At 50.1% G+C, this 16,109-nt stretch overlaps 1 protein-coding gene across 8 annotated transcripts in view; it reads right to left on the bottom strand.

The window, feature by feature from the left end:
* The window catches only part of SMTN (smoothelin), an 80,097-nt gene that overhangs the window by 6,837 nt on the left and 57,151 nt on the right, over positions 1-16,109 (bottom strand). For 4 of the 8 annotated variants that reach the window (XM_079956537.1, XM_079956540.1, XM_079956539.1 and 1 more), the window contains 7 exons: positions 12,910-12,985; positions 11,312-11,464; positions 8,932-8,994; positions 7,803-7,869; positions 6,178-6,348; positions 5,821-5,944; positions 4,476-4,627 (listed from right to left, as the gene is read on the bottom strand). In XM_079956537.1, the coding sequence (XP_079812663.1) occupies positions 4,476-4,627; positions 5,821-5,944; positions 6,178-6,348; positions 7,803-7,869; positions 8,932-8,994; positions 11,312-11,464; positions 12,910-12,985 (806 nt within the window). The remainder of the gene's footprint in view (positions 1-4,475; positions 4,628-5,820; positions 5,945-6,177; positions 6,349-7,802; positions 7,870-8,931; positions 8,995-11,311; positions 11,465-12,909; positions 12,986-16,109) is intronic. The other 4 variants (XM_079956538.1, XM_079956541.1, XM_079956542.1 and 1 more) reach the window with 3 other exon arrangements.

The raw sequence follows: 16,109 nt of genomic DNA, 5'->3' as shown, positions 1-16,109 counted from the left end.
CCTCTGTGGGTGTGTCAAACTTACATACATGCTTTTGGGGGGTGTCTCTCTGGCGTGCAATACAAACGAGGGTGGAAAGAGGGGGGGTCCATTGCACACGTGCGCCTGGGAGTCATTCCTCATGGGGGGGGGGGGAGATAGGAAGGGTAGGGTGAGCGTGGCCTGAAGTGCTGTTGTCGGGGGCTGGTGCCACGAGCAGGCGTGGGGAACTCGAACCCGGATCTCGACAGCAAGGACAGTCCGACAGACGGAAAGGGGTTGGGGGGGAGGGAGAAAAGGAGATGGACGGGGCGGGTTGGGAGGAAAGGTGCTGTGCTCTGGTGCCTGTTCCAAGGTGGGGCCTTCCTTCTATATGGACGCATATAGAGAGAGCGGATGAGGGGGGCCGGAACGCACCCTGCTGCCTCATCCCATCCTACCCCAGCCTTGCAACAGTGCTGCGGCACAGCCGGGGTGCCTGAAGCTGGGGGGGGGGGGCACGCAGGACGACAGCGACACAGGAGGGAAAGTGAAAGCAGCCCAGGAAAGCACCTCTGGTCCAGATCGTGGAAGGAGGGGGTCGGTCGCTCTCGTGGTCCATGGAAAGGAGAGGGGAGCAAGGAAGAGGCAAGTGGGGGTCTCTGGCAGGAGAAACCCTTCGCAGGCAAACGCCCCTTGCCCTCCTCTTGGGCCAGGACATTGCATTTGGCCCGCAGGGGAGAGACCTGGCTCAGAGAAGAGGAAACTCGTCATCCCGCCAGCCTGGGACATCAACAGAACGAGCAACTAGGAGTCATTGAGCAGACCACCAGGCTCCTGCAGCAAGGCTCTGGCACTCGTGAAAACGTCCTTTAAAAAGGGATCACCCTCAGGTCCGCTAGTAAGGGAGGCAGCAACGATGGAGGCCCTCAGTTTGACACTCGGAAATCTCTGCAGGCCGCACCCTGAGTGGTTTTTGCCTGGCCGGGGCTTGGCCTTGAATGCAGATCATGCCTCTTGCTTTCACACAGGAAGCTAGTGTAGAAACCAGTCTACCGTGGTACCTTGGTTCTCAAACGCCTGGTACTCAAACAACTTGGAACCCAAACAATGAAAATCTGGAAGTAAGTGTTCCGGTTTGCAAACTTTTTTCGGAAGTCGAACGTGCTCTGTTTTGAGTACCACACTTCTGTTTTGAGTGTTACGCTGAGGTCTGTCTGTTTTTGCTATTTATTTTGCATTTTTGTTTTTGCGGCTCTTTTTGTTTTGTTTTTGGGATTGTGTGGAACCCAGTTCAGCTACTGATTGATTGACTGTGTGACTGCAGTACATTGGTTACTGCTTTCATTTTAAGGATCAATGGTCTCGTTAGATAGTAAAATTCATGTTAAATTGCTGTTTTAGGGGTTGTTTTTAAAAGTCTGGAATGGATTAATCTGTTTTGCATTACTTTCTATGGGAAAGCGCGCCTTGGTTTTGGAAGGGGCTTCCGGAACGGATTAAGATTGAGAACCAAGGTACCACTGTAGTGTAAAAAGCTAAAATTTGCACTGCTTGCTCCGCACACTTTAGATCGGCCTCACCCACCAGGGACTGCAGCCCTTGGGCGGAAAAAGGGTTCAAAAAAAGTGCTAAAATGCAGCATTATTTTGTTGTGCTGGTTCTGTATTTTTAGGGCAAGGCATGTTCAAAAACACTTATCCTGAGACCTGCAAATGTGGGTGAGCAGTCCTGACTTTCCTGGGTGCTGTGGTCTGCAGGATCAGCCCTAATCTCTCCAGAGTGCCAAATCTTGCAAGTGGCCTGGCTCCCTAAATTTGCATGTGGAGAGGTGGGAGAAGCATTTTGCTCAATGCTGCTCTGCGGGGGCCCTGCTGTCGACCTCTGGTTGGGAAGGGGACAAGCAGCCCACAGGGGGAGAAATAAGAGACAAGAAAGGGAGACAGAGAGAGAACTCCCTTCCGTGTCTTTCTGCTCAGACCCGTTCCAGGCACAGCACCCAGGGGTGTCCCGGCTCAAGAAGCGGCAGCGGTGCACCCAGCCAGGCCCCGAGGGCGTCCGCAGCCCTGAAGTCGCTCTCACCACGCAACCCCAAGCTGCAACAGCACACAGCCCTATAAGAAAGAGGTGCAGGCACGCTCCCGCTCCTCCATACCAGCTCACAGTGTCCCACGTGCGCCACCGCCCAATCCAAATTTTCCAGAGGAATCAGAATGCCTTCTGGCGTGGAAGAGCTCCTGCGCTCTGCGTAAATAGCTGAGACCCCTTCCCTTCCTACCTTGTGCGCGAGAAAGCAGCACGGATCGAGCTGGAGCTGGAAAAGGTCCGTCTGCAGGTTACAGGGCAAAAATCCCAGCACGCTTGTGAGGCCCCGGCATGAACGGTTAGCTGGCTTGGGTGGTGCAAGAGCACAGTGAGGGGTAGTGGTTACAGCAGTCCTCCCAAAATGGGCAGTACTGCCCCCCTGGTGGGAGGCAGAAGGATTAACCGGGGGGGGGGGGGATAAGAAGCAAGGGGGCAGCAGGGGCACACTGGAAGTGTAAATCTGACTTTGAAAAGTTGGAATCTCTGGTCCAAGCCCACCAGTTTTGCTGGATTAATTAAACTACCGTATTTTTCGCCCTATAGGACGCACTTTTTCCCCTCCAAAAATGAAGGGGAAGTGCGTGTGCGTCCTATGGGGCGAATGCAGGCTTTCGCTGAAGCCTGGAGAGCGAGAGGGGTCGGTGCGCACCGACCCCTCTCACTCTCCAGGCTTCAGGAGAGCCGCAGCGCCAGTCCCACAAGGTCGGGGGACAGCGGGGAGGCGGAACGCCGCCACCCCGCTGTCTCCCAATGTGGTTTGGAGGCTGACGGCGGGGAGACGCCTGCTTCTCCCCGCTGCCTGCCCCGCAAGCTCCGGGGACAGCTGGGAGGCGCAGCACCGGCCCCACAAGCGCCTGGGGGGGAAATAAATTTTTTTTTCTTTATTTCCCCCCCCAAAAAACTTGGTGCGTCCTATGGGCCGGTGCGTCCTATGGGGCGAAAAATACGGTAAATAGTTTTAATTGGATTTTGAGTGTGATTAACCGTTACTGTTTTGAAACTCTTATTCTGTTCCTGAGCGGGTCATGCAAGCTTTTTCTAGGGTAGGGGGCATGGGGGATGAATTTATGGAACGAAGTCTGAAAAAGTTTGGGAACCACTGAGTTAGAGTGTCGGACTAAGACCTGGGAGACCAGGGTTCGAATCTCTGCTTGGCCACGTGAAGCTCACCGGATGTGACCCTGGCTGCCAGTCACCTCTCTCAGAACTAAACCTACTTTAAAGGGTTGTTGTGGGGATTAATAGGAGGAGGGAGGGAAGACCACATGTGCCGCCTCTGAGCTCCTCGGAGGAAGAAAGGGGGATGATGAATGCAATAAGATAAATAAATATTAAACAAACAGCCACCTGTGCCCCTACACGCTTCAAGAGATGCCTTTTGCCAGAGCTGCGTGTTTGTTGTGATTCTGCAGGTAACCACCAAAGGTACAACTGGGGCTTCAATCTTCCTAAGAACCCCAATCTTGCATTTTAAAAAAAAGGCGGAACAAGCATGTTTCTAGACCTCAAGGTTGCAAAAGCACTCTTTGATTTTCACAGTGGATAGCTGAGACTCCCTTCCCCAGGACTAGCAAAAATGAAATAAACTGTAAGCATTCCAGAAGCCTGCAAAAAAATAATAATCAGATTTTGCTTTTCCCAAGCCCAGAACTTTCTTCCTTTTGATGAGGCCCTGCTACATGACACCAGCCTTCTCCAACCTGGTGCCCTCCGGATAGTGTTGGACAGACAGCGTGGGTTAATGGTCAGAGGTTTGTGGTCTAGCAACGCCTGGAGGTTGGGAGAGGATGGTGTCTGCATACAGGGAGCGCTGCTTTCTGTCTAGACAACACAGCTTAGGAAGAAGAACAGGGGACGAGAGGCAGGCCTTATTCCCCACCTTGAGGCTTTACTGGGAGGAATTTCTCCCCCCCCCCCCAGTCGTCTGCCCAGTGAGACATTTTCTGGTTGAGAACCTCCCAGCCGGAAGCAGCACAGGTTTGAGCACAACTGAGCAGAAAACAGCCATAGCCCTGCAGAAAGGTGTCCGGTTAACTCATTGCCACAGGATAGTTAAGCCAGCCTTCCTCACTATGGTGCCCTCTAGATTGCTTTAGATGCTACAACTCCCATCAGCCCCTGCCAGTACAGCCATTTTGGACCACAACTCCCATCGGCCTCAGCCAGCACTGACGGCTTGGACTACAACTCCCATAATCCCCTGCTATAACGGCCCTTTTGGACTTCTAGCTCCCCTCACAGCTGTAGCACAAAGTCCATAGAGAGCACCAGATTGGCCAAGGTTGCGTTAGGCAGAGAGAGAGAGAGAGAGAGCGCACAGGTATGCCAATAAACCAGAAAAGGTGCTAGACCTCTTGAAGGAAAAACAGGCCCTGTGCCCGCGCTTCTCTCCCACGCCCGGCGGGGGGCAGGAGCAGCTAAGGGGTACATACTCAGCCGCCGAGAACGCCATCTCGAAGTTGCGCCGCCGGTCCTGCGGTGAAAGCTGGGCATAATCGAAGGCCTCTGGGAAGAAGTTGTGGACGAGGGCGCAGAAGGCCATGCCGTCGCTCCAGCTGGAGGAAAAGTTCTGGATGTCGACGTGCTGCCGAGTAAAATAAAAACAAAATTTGAAAATGTTGTTTTATCTTTTTTTAATTTGATTTAAAATCAAGAAACCTCAAAGCGGGGGTTTGCCAAAAAAAGAGAGAGATAATGTTAGCAGTAAGAAGAACGAGCAACACTAACTTAAAAATTTCAAAAAGAGAACAAGAAGACTGCACGTTTAAAGAAGACTGGGAAATGTTTAATGAATATATGGGTGAAAACTGTGTTCATTTAAAAATGCTGGTAGCATTAAGTTAAATTCAACAGTGTAAATCAGTTTTGATGGATGTAACAGTGGATTACTGAATGGTTTAGTTCATGTACAAGATGCAGGAATGTATGGTATGTAAAACGGACCATGGAAATAGAAGAAGGGAAGTAATTAATTTAAGGTTATTTAAATGAATATTTTGAAATGTAATTTAGAAAATTTAATAAAAATTAGTGTGTGTGTGTGTGTGTGTGTGTGTTAAAGACAACTATAGACTAAAAAAGAGATGAAAACTCACATAAACTGCTTTAGGCTTGTCTAACAGAATATTTTTAGCAGGCTCTGAAAAAAGTACAGCAAAGGCATCTGCCTGATATCAATCAGCAGGGAGTTCCAAAGTGTAGGCGATGCAACACAGAAAGATCCAAGTTCTTACAACTGCAGAGCAGGTATTATGTGGCCTCTGAAAGAGGGCCAGTTCTGCTGATCGAAGCTGTTGAATGGGGTATGTGGGGTAAGGCGATCTCTCAATCTGGGGAAGCCTGGGCAGAAAGGGGCAGGAAAGTGGGCACAGGCGAATGGCAAACTAAGTTGCCGGACTGTGCCGAAATGGCAAAACTGACCGGAAAGCTCAGAAACCAGAAAGACCAATAAGGAATGGGGAAAAATTATTATTTACCTAGAAGACCACTGTTAGCAGTTGAAAACACTAGCGGGATTGCAATAACACTCGTAACGTAACGAGAACTATGGACATAATGGGGTTATAAAAAAAAATATGGACTATTGAATAAACATGCAGTAGAAAATGGGTAACAACAGAACCTATGGAGGGAAAGTGGGAAGTCCAGAGATTCAGTGGAATCTTTTAACTGTGGATCTGTCATGGTAGGATTATAACTTTAAATTTGTAAAATCAAGTAAAATTTATTATTTTTAAAAAAGGAAAGTGGGCACAGGCCCGCCGGGGGCACACTCACCTCGTAGCCTCGTGTCTTAGCGCGGCACCAATCCAACAGCATTTGCTTGATGCTGCTGGCGTTGGGGACCCCAAAGCTGCCCGAGCGCTGGACCGCCACCCGGGACACGGCTGGGTTGGCTGGGCTGCGGAGAGAAGAGGAGAGTGTAAGAAATTGCCGTATCCCAAACCAAAGCGTTGCTCCCATTGGAAGAAGGAAACGGCCTCCGATCGTGGGGGGGGGGGGTTGCTTGGAATACATCCGCGAAGGAACGCAGGCGACTCCCTGCCGCCTTCCCTAAAGCCGAGCACCGCCACCCACCCCAGGACTTCTGCGCCAGCCACCCGCACCTCATCCGAACATGGCGGGGCTCCTCACCTGCCGCTCTCCTTCTCCAGCTTCTCAATCATGGCCTTCCGGGCTTGCGAAGCCGACGTCTTGGGCAGGCTCTGGGCCTTCATGAGCTCCTTCTTCTTCTCAGCCTGGCGACGTTCCAGGGCGGCCAGGCTGCCAGCACGCCCAGAGGTCTCGTCCTCTCGCTCGAAGATGCTGCCAGAAAGGGACAAAGGTGAGAAAGGGCAGCAGGGGCTTGCAAGGAGAGTAGGAGGTCAACGCTGGCTTCTCGCTGGTTCCCCGCTTCCCTCAGAAAGTCTTATGACCTTACTGCGGCAGCGAGACTGGTAACTGGGACTGGCCAGGGACATAACACCAGTCCTGAGAGATCTGCATTGGCTCCCAGTACGTTTCCGAGCACAATTCAAAGTGTTGGTGCTGACCTTTAAAGCCCTAAACCTTGGTCCAGTATACCTGGCCTTGGTCCAGTATACCTGAAGGAGCGTCTCCACCCACATCATTCAGCCTGGACACTGAGGTCCAGCGCCGAGGGCCTTCTGGCGGTTTCCCCACTGCAAGAAGTGAGGTTACAGGGAACCGGGCAGAAGGCCTTCTCAGTTGTGGCGCCCGCCCTGTGGAACACCCTCCCATCAGATGTCAAGGAACTGTCTTTTAGAAGACACCTGAAGCCAGCCCTGTATAGGTATGCTTTTAATTTTTGATGTCTTATCGCTTTTAAAATTATTAATATTCTCTTGGGAGCCGCCCAGAGTTGCTGGGGAAACCCAACCAGTTGGGTGGGGTATAAATAAGTTGTTGTTGTAGCAGAGCCAGGGGGCTTTTCATAGAATCATAGAATCATAGAGTTGGAAGAGACCACAAGGGCCATCGAGTCCAACCCCCTGCCAAGCAGGAAACACCATCAGAGCACTCCTGACATATGGTTGTCAAGCCTCTGCTTAAAGACCTCCAAAGAAGGAGACTCCACCACACTCCTTGGCAGCAAATTCCACTGTCGAACAGCTCTTACTGTCAGGAAGTTCTTCCTAATGTTTAGGTGGAATCTTCTTTCTTGTAGTTTGGAGCCATTGCTCCGTGTCCGCTTCTCTGGAGCAGCAGAAAACAACCTTTCTCCCTCCTCTATGTGACATCCTTTTATATATTTGAACATGGCTATCATATCACCCCTTAACCTCCTCTTCTCCAGGCTAAACATGCCCAGCTCCCTTAGCCGTTCCTCATAAGGCATCGTTTCCAGGCCTTTGACCATTTTGGTTGCCCTCCTCTGGACACGTTCCAGTTTGTCAGTGTCCTTCTTGAACTGTGGTGCCCAGAACTGGACACAGTTTTGCTAGGGTGACCCCCACCAGCGGATGCACCACAAGGTGTTGAAGAATACCCTGTCCCCATTTTGGATGTGAACTCCCATCAGTCTCAGCCAGTGGAGAACTCCCAGGAACGCCTTTCGCTTGCCTGGATGAAGACAGCAAGGGACGCACAAGCACATGTAGGACCTAACAAACCGCACAAAAGGTAGCATCTAAAAATCCATTGATCCTCCCACTTTCGCCGCTGTGCCCTGGGGTCCCCCTGCCAACTCTGCAATTCTGTCATTCTGTGAATGCGACAGGACCTGTGCAACTGGGAGAGGAGCTCCAGGAAGGACTCACCTGCCGACTTTCTTGGAAGACGATGTGCTGTAGGACGATTTGGTCTGGACAAAGGTGTTGCCGTCTGCTGAAAGGTTGAAGCGTGGAGAGGGGTGGGAGACAAACATAAGGACCTCAGGTACCACGGAGGCAACAGGGCGACATGCCACGGACTGCGCCAAAACATAACCCTTTCACGGGTTTCGAATTTTATTGTGTTTTTAGCTTCCTTAACGGGTCGTGCAAACCACTCTTCCAAAGAATGCTTTTTTATAGCGTAGGAGACACAGGGGATGAGTTTATGGAACCAAAGGGACAGTGGCCAAAAAAGGTTTGAAAACCACTGAGTGGGTGTGTTGGACTTGGACCTATGAGATTCGGGTTCGAATCCCCACTCAGCAATCTAAAGCTCACTGGCCCAAGTGGCTGCCTCTCAGCTTAAACCTATTTCACAGGGTTGTTGTGGGGATTAAATAAGATGGGGGAGAAACCATGTGAGAAGGGGGCAGTGGTCCCAAAAAGTGTGGGAACCGCTTCTCTAACCACTACACAACACTGCAGTAACTTATTATGCTTTGGTCTTCCAGTGTATTGGTGCTGACCTTTAAAGCCCTAAATGCCCTCGGTCCAGTATACCTGAAGGAGCGTCTCCACCCCCATCGTTCTACCTGGACACTGAGGTCCAGCGCCGAGGGCCTTCTGGCAGTTCCCTCACTGCAAGAAGCCAAGTTACAGGGAACCAGGCAGAGGGCCTTCTCGGTAGTGGCACCCGCCCTGTGGAATGCCCTCCTACGATATGTCAGAGAAAAACAACTCCCAGACTTTTAGAAGACATCTGAAGGCAGCCCTGTTTAGGGAAGCTTTTAATGTTTAATAGGTTATTGTATTTTAGTGTTCTGTTGGAAGCTACCCAGAGTGGCTGGGGAAACCCAGCCAGATGGATGGGGTGTAAATAATAAATTTATTATTATTATTTATTATTATTATTATTAACCCTTCAAGCCCAGACATCTCAGAAAACAGAGAAACACTCAACACCACAATAAATCTGCTCTCAGTCCCATTTAGCTTGGCAAGAAAGAATACCCCTCCCTCTTCCTGGGAGCCCCTCACCACACGGAAAGAAAACAAGGTGCAGGAAGAGCCTTACTTTCCGATCTCTTCACGTAGCTGGACTCCATCATCATCGTGCGGGAAGTCTTGCTGCCATCATCTGGGAGGGGAAAAGCATAAGAGGGTAAGCAGAGTGTTTATGGATCAGGCCAGAGGCCTACCTCGTCTGGCGCCCTGTTCCCCACAGTAAGAAGCCCACAAGCGAGACTTGTAAGCTTTAGGCTTTTCTCCCTTTGTTATTCCACCTCTGGAAGGTGTACTAAAGGCTAATGGATCATCTAGGCGAGATTCCTGCATCGCAAGGGGGTTGGACTAGATGACCCTCGGGGTCCCTTCCAACTCTACAATTTTGGGATCTAGTCTGACCTCTCCTGCCCAATGCAGGAAACCCAGCTGCAGCAGATGGTTGCCAGCCTCTGCCTCAAGACCTCCAGCAAGAAAGAGGTCTCCAAACTTCCTAGCCCCATAGCCAAGCAGCTATTAGGGTCAAGAAGGAACATTTCCCTAAAATATTCTCCCCAAATCTACTCTCCTATAACTCAATCCCCAGTTAGACCCAATCTTGTTCTCAGTGGTAGCAGAGAAGAAGACTTTGCCCCCTTCTGCCTGATGACAGCCCTTCAAATATTACACTCCTCCTCTGTCTGATTTTCTCTCGGGTAAAAATAAACAAGTTTCCTTATTTTATTTACACCTGACCATCTTGTCTTCCTCTGGGCCTGCTCCAATCCAACTAAATCCTTCTTTAAGCACAGTGCCCAGAACTGGACACTCCAAGCAGAGAAAAAAGCAAAAGTATTATTTCTCACGACTTGGAAACTCTGGTGCGAGCAACGCCGTCTAAAATTGCAATAGCCCTTTTTGCAGCCGCATCGCAGGGCTGCCTTGTTACCAGTAGCCATTGCTACTAGCCTTGTTCTCCACACATTTGTCTAATCCCCTTTAGCGCCCTCCCAAGTTGGGGGCTGTCATCATTTGCAAATTCCAGAGTCCCGCTGGGTGCTGCATGAAGAATCCTTTCTTTTTGCCTGAATCTTCCAACATTCAGATTCATTGGATGACGCAGAGCTCCAGTATTTGGCAAAATGCATCTCCCTATCTTTACCGGGCAGAATTTTATACCCCTTTATCATGTTCCCTCATGCTCACCGTTTTCCCTAATCTAAAAACAACCAAGCATTGGAAATACACTTTCCTTGTAAGGAAGTTGCCCAAAACCTCTTAAACCAGGCTTCCTCAACCTCAGCTCTGCAGATGCTTTGAGACTACAGTTCCCACTGGTCCTGCTAGCTAGGGATCATGGGAGTTGTAGGCCAAAAAAAAACATCTGGAGGGCCAAGGAAGCCTGTCTTAAACATTGAGCTTGTGCTTTTCCAAACCTCTCTCAGCTCCTACAATATCCTTTTATGAGGAGAGGCTGTGATGGGTCAGGGGGAAGCCCTTAGCCTTGAAGCCAAGAAGCTGCCTTAAAACAGGCCATCAGGGACATAGAAGCTGCCTGAAACACAAAAAGAACACCGTGTCCATCTAGCTCAGTGCTGTCTACACTGACCGGCAGCAGCTCTCTGGAGATTCAAATAGGGGACACTGCCAGGAATCAAACCCGAGACCTTCTGCGCCAAAAGCAGATGCTTTACCACCGAGCTACAGCTCTTCCCTTACGCTGCCTGGCGACTGGTCCACCTAGCTCAATACTGCCCACACTGACAGGCAGCAGTTCTGCAGGATTTCAGATAAGAAGTTTCTCCCAGGTGTACTTGGAGATGCTTTTGGGGACTGAACCCGGGACCTTTTTGCATTCAAAGCAGATTATCTGCTGGCCTTCCTCACGTGTCCATCCCTCTATCCATCCCAGTGCTGCCTACTCTGACTTGCAGCCACAGCTCTCCAGGGTGTCAGCCAAAGAGAGGCCTTTCTGAGTCTTGCTGAGCCCCCTTTGACTGGAGAGGCCTTGGATTCGAGGGTGCAAAAGGTACTTCAGCCCATCGTTCTCCCTACAACGGAGGCATGAGTCATGGCAGAGCGAGGAGCGCTTACGTCCCAAAAGAAAAGACTAACTCAGATGCTCTGAAGCATGGCCAGAGGACAGAGAGAGAGAGAGAGAGAGAGAGAGAGAGAGAGAGACGAGCCATTCCAAGCTTCAGTTGCCAGGATGAGGCCGTGGAGACGGCCAGAGAAGGCACCAACCATCCCGGTGCAAAAAGAGAAGAAAAACTGCCAGCGTTGACCCCCGATGCAAAGAGGAGAAATCAGGACAGTTTCCAGAGCAGAGAGAAGAGGGCGTCTCTCCACGGGGAGAGCAAGGACCCGAAAGAGGCCTGATTTGACGTCTGGGATGCGTGCCGTGTGTCTCCCCCCGGAAGCCATGCGCTCGGAAGGAAAGGCGGAGCGTCCCCGAACCCCCAGCTGCTCCTTACTGGACTGGACAAGGCGCTGGGTCTTGGTGACGGTGCTGATGGCTGAGCCATCGGCGGACATGGCGCTCTGCCGGGCCGTGGTCTCTGTGGTGTGGGTGGCCCCTCTCGATTTGGCTTCCTGGATCCGCAAGCTGCGCTCCTTTTCTCGTTGCTCTGCAAAACGCCACATCCCAGAGGGGTCAGGAACAGCGGCAAGAATGGAGGGAGGAGGGCAAGGCTACAGGAGCCATGGGGGACCCACTGTGCCTTTTTAACAAACCAATCTTTTAGCGCTGGAACTCCCTGCCTATTGACAACCAGGCAGGCCCCTTCCTTGCACAACGCCGGCTGAAGAGATTTTTGTTTAGGAAAAGCTTATCCAGACATGTAGGAAACTGGTCTGTGTTTTGTGTTGTTTTCATTTCACCGTTCCTTTTCATTTCCCTGAAGATGTCTTACAACTGTTGCTTTCAACAGCTTTTACTGATACAGCCGTACTATGGAAGTCGAACAGAATCCATTCCGGAAGTCTGTTTGACTTCCAAAACGTTCAGAAACCAAAGCACGGCTTCTGATTGGCTGCAGGATGGTAAAAGTAAGTGTAATTTAAAAAATGATTAAAAATTATGATATATGTAAACTGCTAAAGATGAGGTAAAATGAAAATCAGATTGGGGGGACTTGGGGAAGCTCACTTAACAATGTTTAGAAAAAATAAGGATAAGACAAGAATTTGTTTGTTTTTCTGTTTGTGTTGTTTATTAGTGTTATAAAATGAATTTAAAAAATGGGGGGAGGAGGAAGCTCCTGCAGCCAATCGGAAGCCATGGAAGCTCCATCAGACGTTCGGCTTCCAAAGGAATGTTAAAAAAACCAAAACACTTCCAGTTTTCGATCTTCCGGGAGCCAGAACGTTCGACTCCCAAGGCATTCCAGAACCAAGGTACGACTGTAGTTTCATAGTTCTATACTTTTTGGAAACCGCTTTAAGGATTTTGTTTTATGAGAACAAAGCAGTACATAAACCTTAGGGAATAAAATATACTGTGGCCGGGAACCCTTTCTTTAGTTCACAGATTCGTTAAATTTTAAATTTCACCTTTCCTCCAAGGAGCTCAACTGTAGCAGCTGTGAGTCTCCTAAAACACCACTGGTTTGATCTTCACAGCAGCCCTTGGGGGGGTGAGTTAGGTCAAGGGACAGTAACTGGCTCAAGGTCACCAATGAGGAGGGGGTGGTTTCTTCACTCAACTGCAGATACATACAGATTGCTGCATATCATAGGAATACAGGAAGCTGCCTTACTCCGAGTCCATCCAGCTCAATATTTTCCACACTGACTGGCAGCAGCTCCCCAGGCTGTGGCACCAGCATGGCCTTAGGATGGACAATGCAGCCATGCTGGCTGGGGGCTGACAGGACTCGTAATCCAGTTGTAGTCCAAAAGGCAGCAGGTTGGCAAATACTTGTGTGAATCCGGTGGCTTTTGCACAGAAACTCTTGGCGCCCATTTACCTCCCACTCCTCTATAGTTTAAGTCTTCTCATTTGAGGCCTAGATTTCTTGAAGTATGCAATTATAAAGCTCCCCACCCCCCAAAAAAATTCCCAGGCCGGTACCTCGCTTCCGCTGGCGCAATTCCCGCATGGCGGCCCGTATCAGCCGCCGCTCCTCAAAGTCTGTGGTCTGATCCAGCTGCAGGGAGATGTAAAGAGGGGTTATTACTACCACTACTGCTTCTCTCTCTCTCTCTCTCTCTCTCTCTCTCTCTCTCTCTCTCACACACACACACACACACACACAGCTTTTCTCCTTTCATTTAAAAAAAGGCATAAAACTCCTCCCAACAAGGAAAAACCACTCAGAGAAATTTAATTCACACAGATGTAACTTTGCAAGCATGCAGGCGAAGGACATTCAAGTTTAATTTTATTTTTAAAAACCTGGAGAAATGCTGCCAGTCAGTGCTGACAATATGGAGTTAGATTCTAGATCCTTGGTTTTGTTATTTATGTTCAGAAGGACCGGCAGCCTAACTCAGCATAAGGCAGCTTCTAAATTTGACCATCCCTTTATTTTGGAACCATGAGGACTAGGAACTTATTTTGAAGTAAAGCCCTTGGGCTCAGTGGCAAAACATCAGCTTTGCATTCTGCTTCCATGATCATTCTGGCTGCACCTGTCATGGGCCAGGAATTACCTTCACCTGTTGAGCAGCAGCCTGAAGGGGCAGAAGGAAGTGACTCCACCTGCTGCCGATCAGCCTTCTTGCTCCTGGTGTGAACCACCTGGCTCCAGCTTTCTTAAGCACTGTTTCCAGCCTCAGTCAGTAGCTGGAAACAACATTGGTAATTCCTGGAGAAACCTTGCCGCTTCTTGCTTCTCGTAACCTTGGACTCTCAGCTTTCTTGACCCCTGGACCGTCTGACTACGTGAATTGAGATTCCCCTGACCTTAGGATTGGACTGAACCTTGCATACGGACTCTGCCTCCAGGCAAGTACCCCCCTGAGACTTGATTGGCTGGCCTCTCCCGCCACTGAGCTCTGCCATGACTGATCAGCGCAGGAATAGGACAGCATCTTTACCCACATCTAACAATTAGATTCCAGGTCCAAATTCAGAGTGCTGGTTTTGACCTATAAAGCCTTAAACAGCTCAGGACAGCGATACAGTGGTACCTCGGGTTACAGACGCTTCAGGTTACAGACTCTGCTAACCCAGAAATAGTACCTCGGGTTAAGGACTTTGCTTCAGGATGAGAACAGGATGAGAATCATGCTCTGGCGGCATGGCGACAGCAGGAGGTCCCATTAGCCAAAGTGGTGCTTCAGGTTAAGAGCAGTTTCAGGTTAAAAACGGACCTCCAGAACGAATTAAGGACTTAACCCGAGGTACCACTGTACGTCAAGGATCGCCTCTCCATATGAACCTACCCAGACCCTCAGATCATCTTCTGAGGCCCTTCTTCATGTGCCTCCTCCTTTAGAGATCCAGAGGATGGCAACATGAGAACGGGCCTTTTCTGCAGTGGCTCCCCATTTAGGGAATGCTCTCCCCAGGGAGGCTTGCCTGGCGTCTTCATTATATATTTTTAGGCACCAGGCAAAAACGTTTTCTTCAACCAGACCTTGGGCTGATGAATATCCTACAGCCTTTTACATGCGACTGTGGGAAGGAGGGGTTATTGTTTTGGTTTAATTATTTGCTTGTGTTTTATCCTGTATTTTATTCTGTGAACCACCCCGAGATCTTTTGATGCAGGGCAGTACAGTGGTACCTCGGGTTAAGTACTTAATCTGTTCCAGAGGTCCGTTCTTAACCTGAAACTGTTCTTAACCTGAAGCACCACTTTAACTAATGGGGCCTCCTGCTGCTGCCACGCCGCCAGAGCACGATTTCTGTTCTCATCCTGAAGCAAAGTTCTTAACCCGAGGTACTATTTCTGGGTTAGCGGAGTCTGTAACCTGAAGCGTATGTAACCCGAGGTACCACTGTATATAAATGCAATACATAATAAAAATGTTGGTTCTCATCAGCCACAGCCAGCGTGACCAATGATTAATCTCCCCTAGTGCATTGATATAGGGAAGCGGGTGGCGCTGTGGGTTAAACCACAGAGCCTATGACTTGCTGATCAGAAGGTCGGCGGTTCAAATCCCCGCAAAGGGGTGAGCTCCTGTTGCTCAGTCCCTGCTCCTGCCAACCTAGCAGTTCGAAAGCATATCAAAGTGCAAGTAGATAAATAGGTACCGCTCCGGCGGGAAGGTAAACGGCGTTTCCGTGCGCTGCTCTGGTTCTCCAGAAGCGGCTTAGTCATGCTGGCCACATGACCCAGAAGCTGTACGCCGGCCTCCCTTGGCCAGTAAAGCGAGATGAGACTGCAACCCCAGAGTCTGTCACGACTAGACCTAATGGTCAGGGGTCTCTTTACCTTTACCTAGTGCATTGATATAGTTCTCTTGGCGCCTCCATTATACACCTTTTGGCACCAGGCAAAAACGTTCCTCTTTAATCAGTCCTTTGTCCAATTAACATTCTTATGTCCTTTCAAATGCGTTGGGGTGGTGCTGGTTCTGGGTTTTGTTCTTGTTTTTATTCTGCATTTTGCGGTTTTTATTTTGTATTTGAATCGTGTGCCGAGGAGGGCAACCCAGACGATCAAGCGTCTCGTCTTATGAGGAGTGTTTGAAGGAGCTGGATATGTTTAGCCTGGAAAAGAGGAGGCTGAGAGGAGATACGATAGCTGTCTTAAGAGCTGTCACATGGGAGAATGGAGCAAGCTTGCTTTCTCCTGCTCCGGAGGGTAGCACTCAAAACCAATGGCTTCAGGTTACAAGAAAGGGGATTCCAACTAACTTTCTGACATTCAGAGCTGTTCAACAGGGGAACGGACTCCCTCAGGAGGTTGTGGAGTCTCCTTCCTTGGAGGCTTTTAAGTGGAGGTTAGCTGGGACGCAGGTGGCGCTGTGGGCTTGCCGATCGAAAGGTCGCGGTTCGAATCCCCGCGACGGGGTGCGCTCCCGCTGCTCGGTCCCAGCGCCTGCCAACCTAGCAGTTCAAAAGCACCTCCAGGTGCAAGTAGATAAATAGGGACCGCTTACCAGCGGGAAGGTAAACGGCGTTTCCGTGTGCGGCTCTGGCTCGCCAGAGCAGCGATGTCACGCTGGCCACGTGACCCGGAAGTGTCTCCGGACAGCGCTGGCCCCTGGCCTCTTAAGTGAGATGGGCGCACAACCCCAGAGTCTGTCAAGACTGGCCCGTATGGGCAGGGGTACCTTTACCTTTACCTTTAGCTGGCCATCTGTCATGGATGCTTT

This window comes from Podarcis cretensis (assembly GCF_951804945.1).
Source record: "Podarcis cretensis genome assembly, chromosome: 16".
Taxonomy (NCBI): Eukaryota; Metazoa; Chordata; class Lepidosauria; order Squamata; family Lacertidae; genus Podarcis; species Podarcis cretensis.
This window is presented reverse-complemented; position numbering and strand designations above follow the sequence as displayed.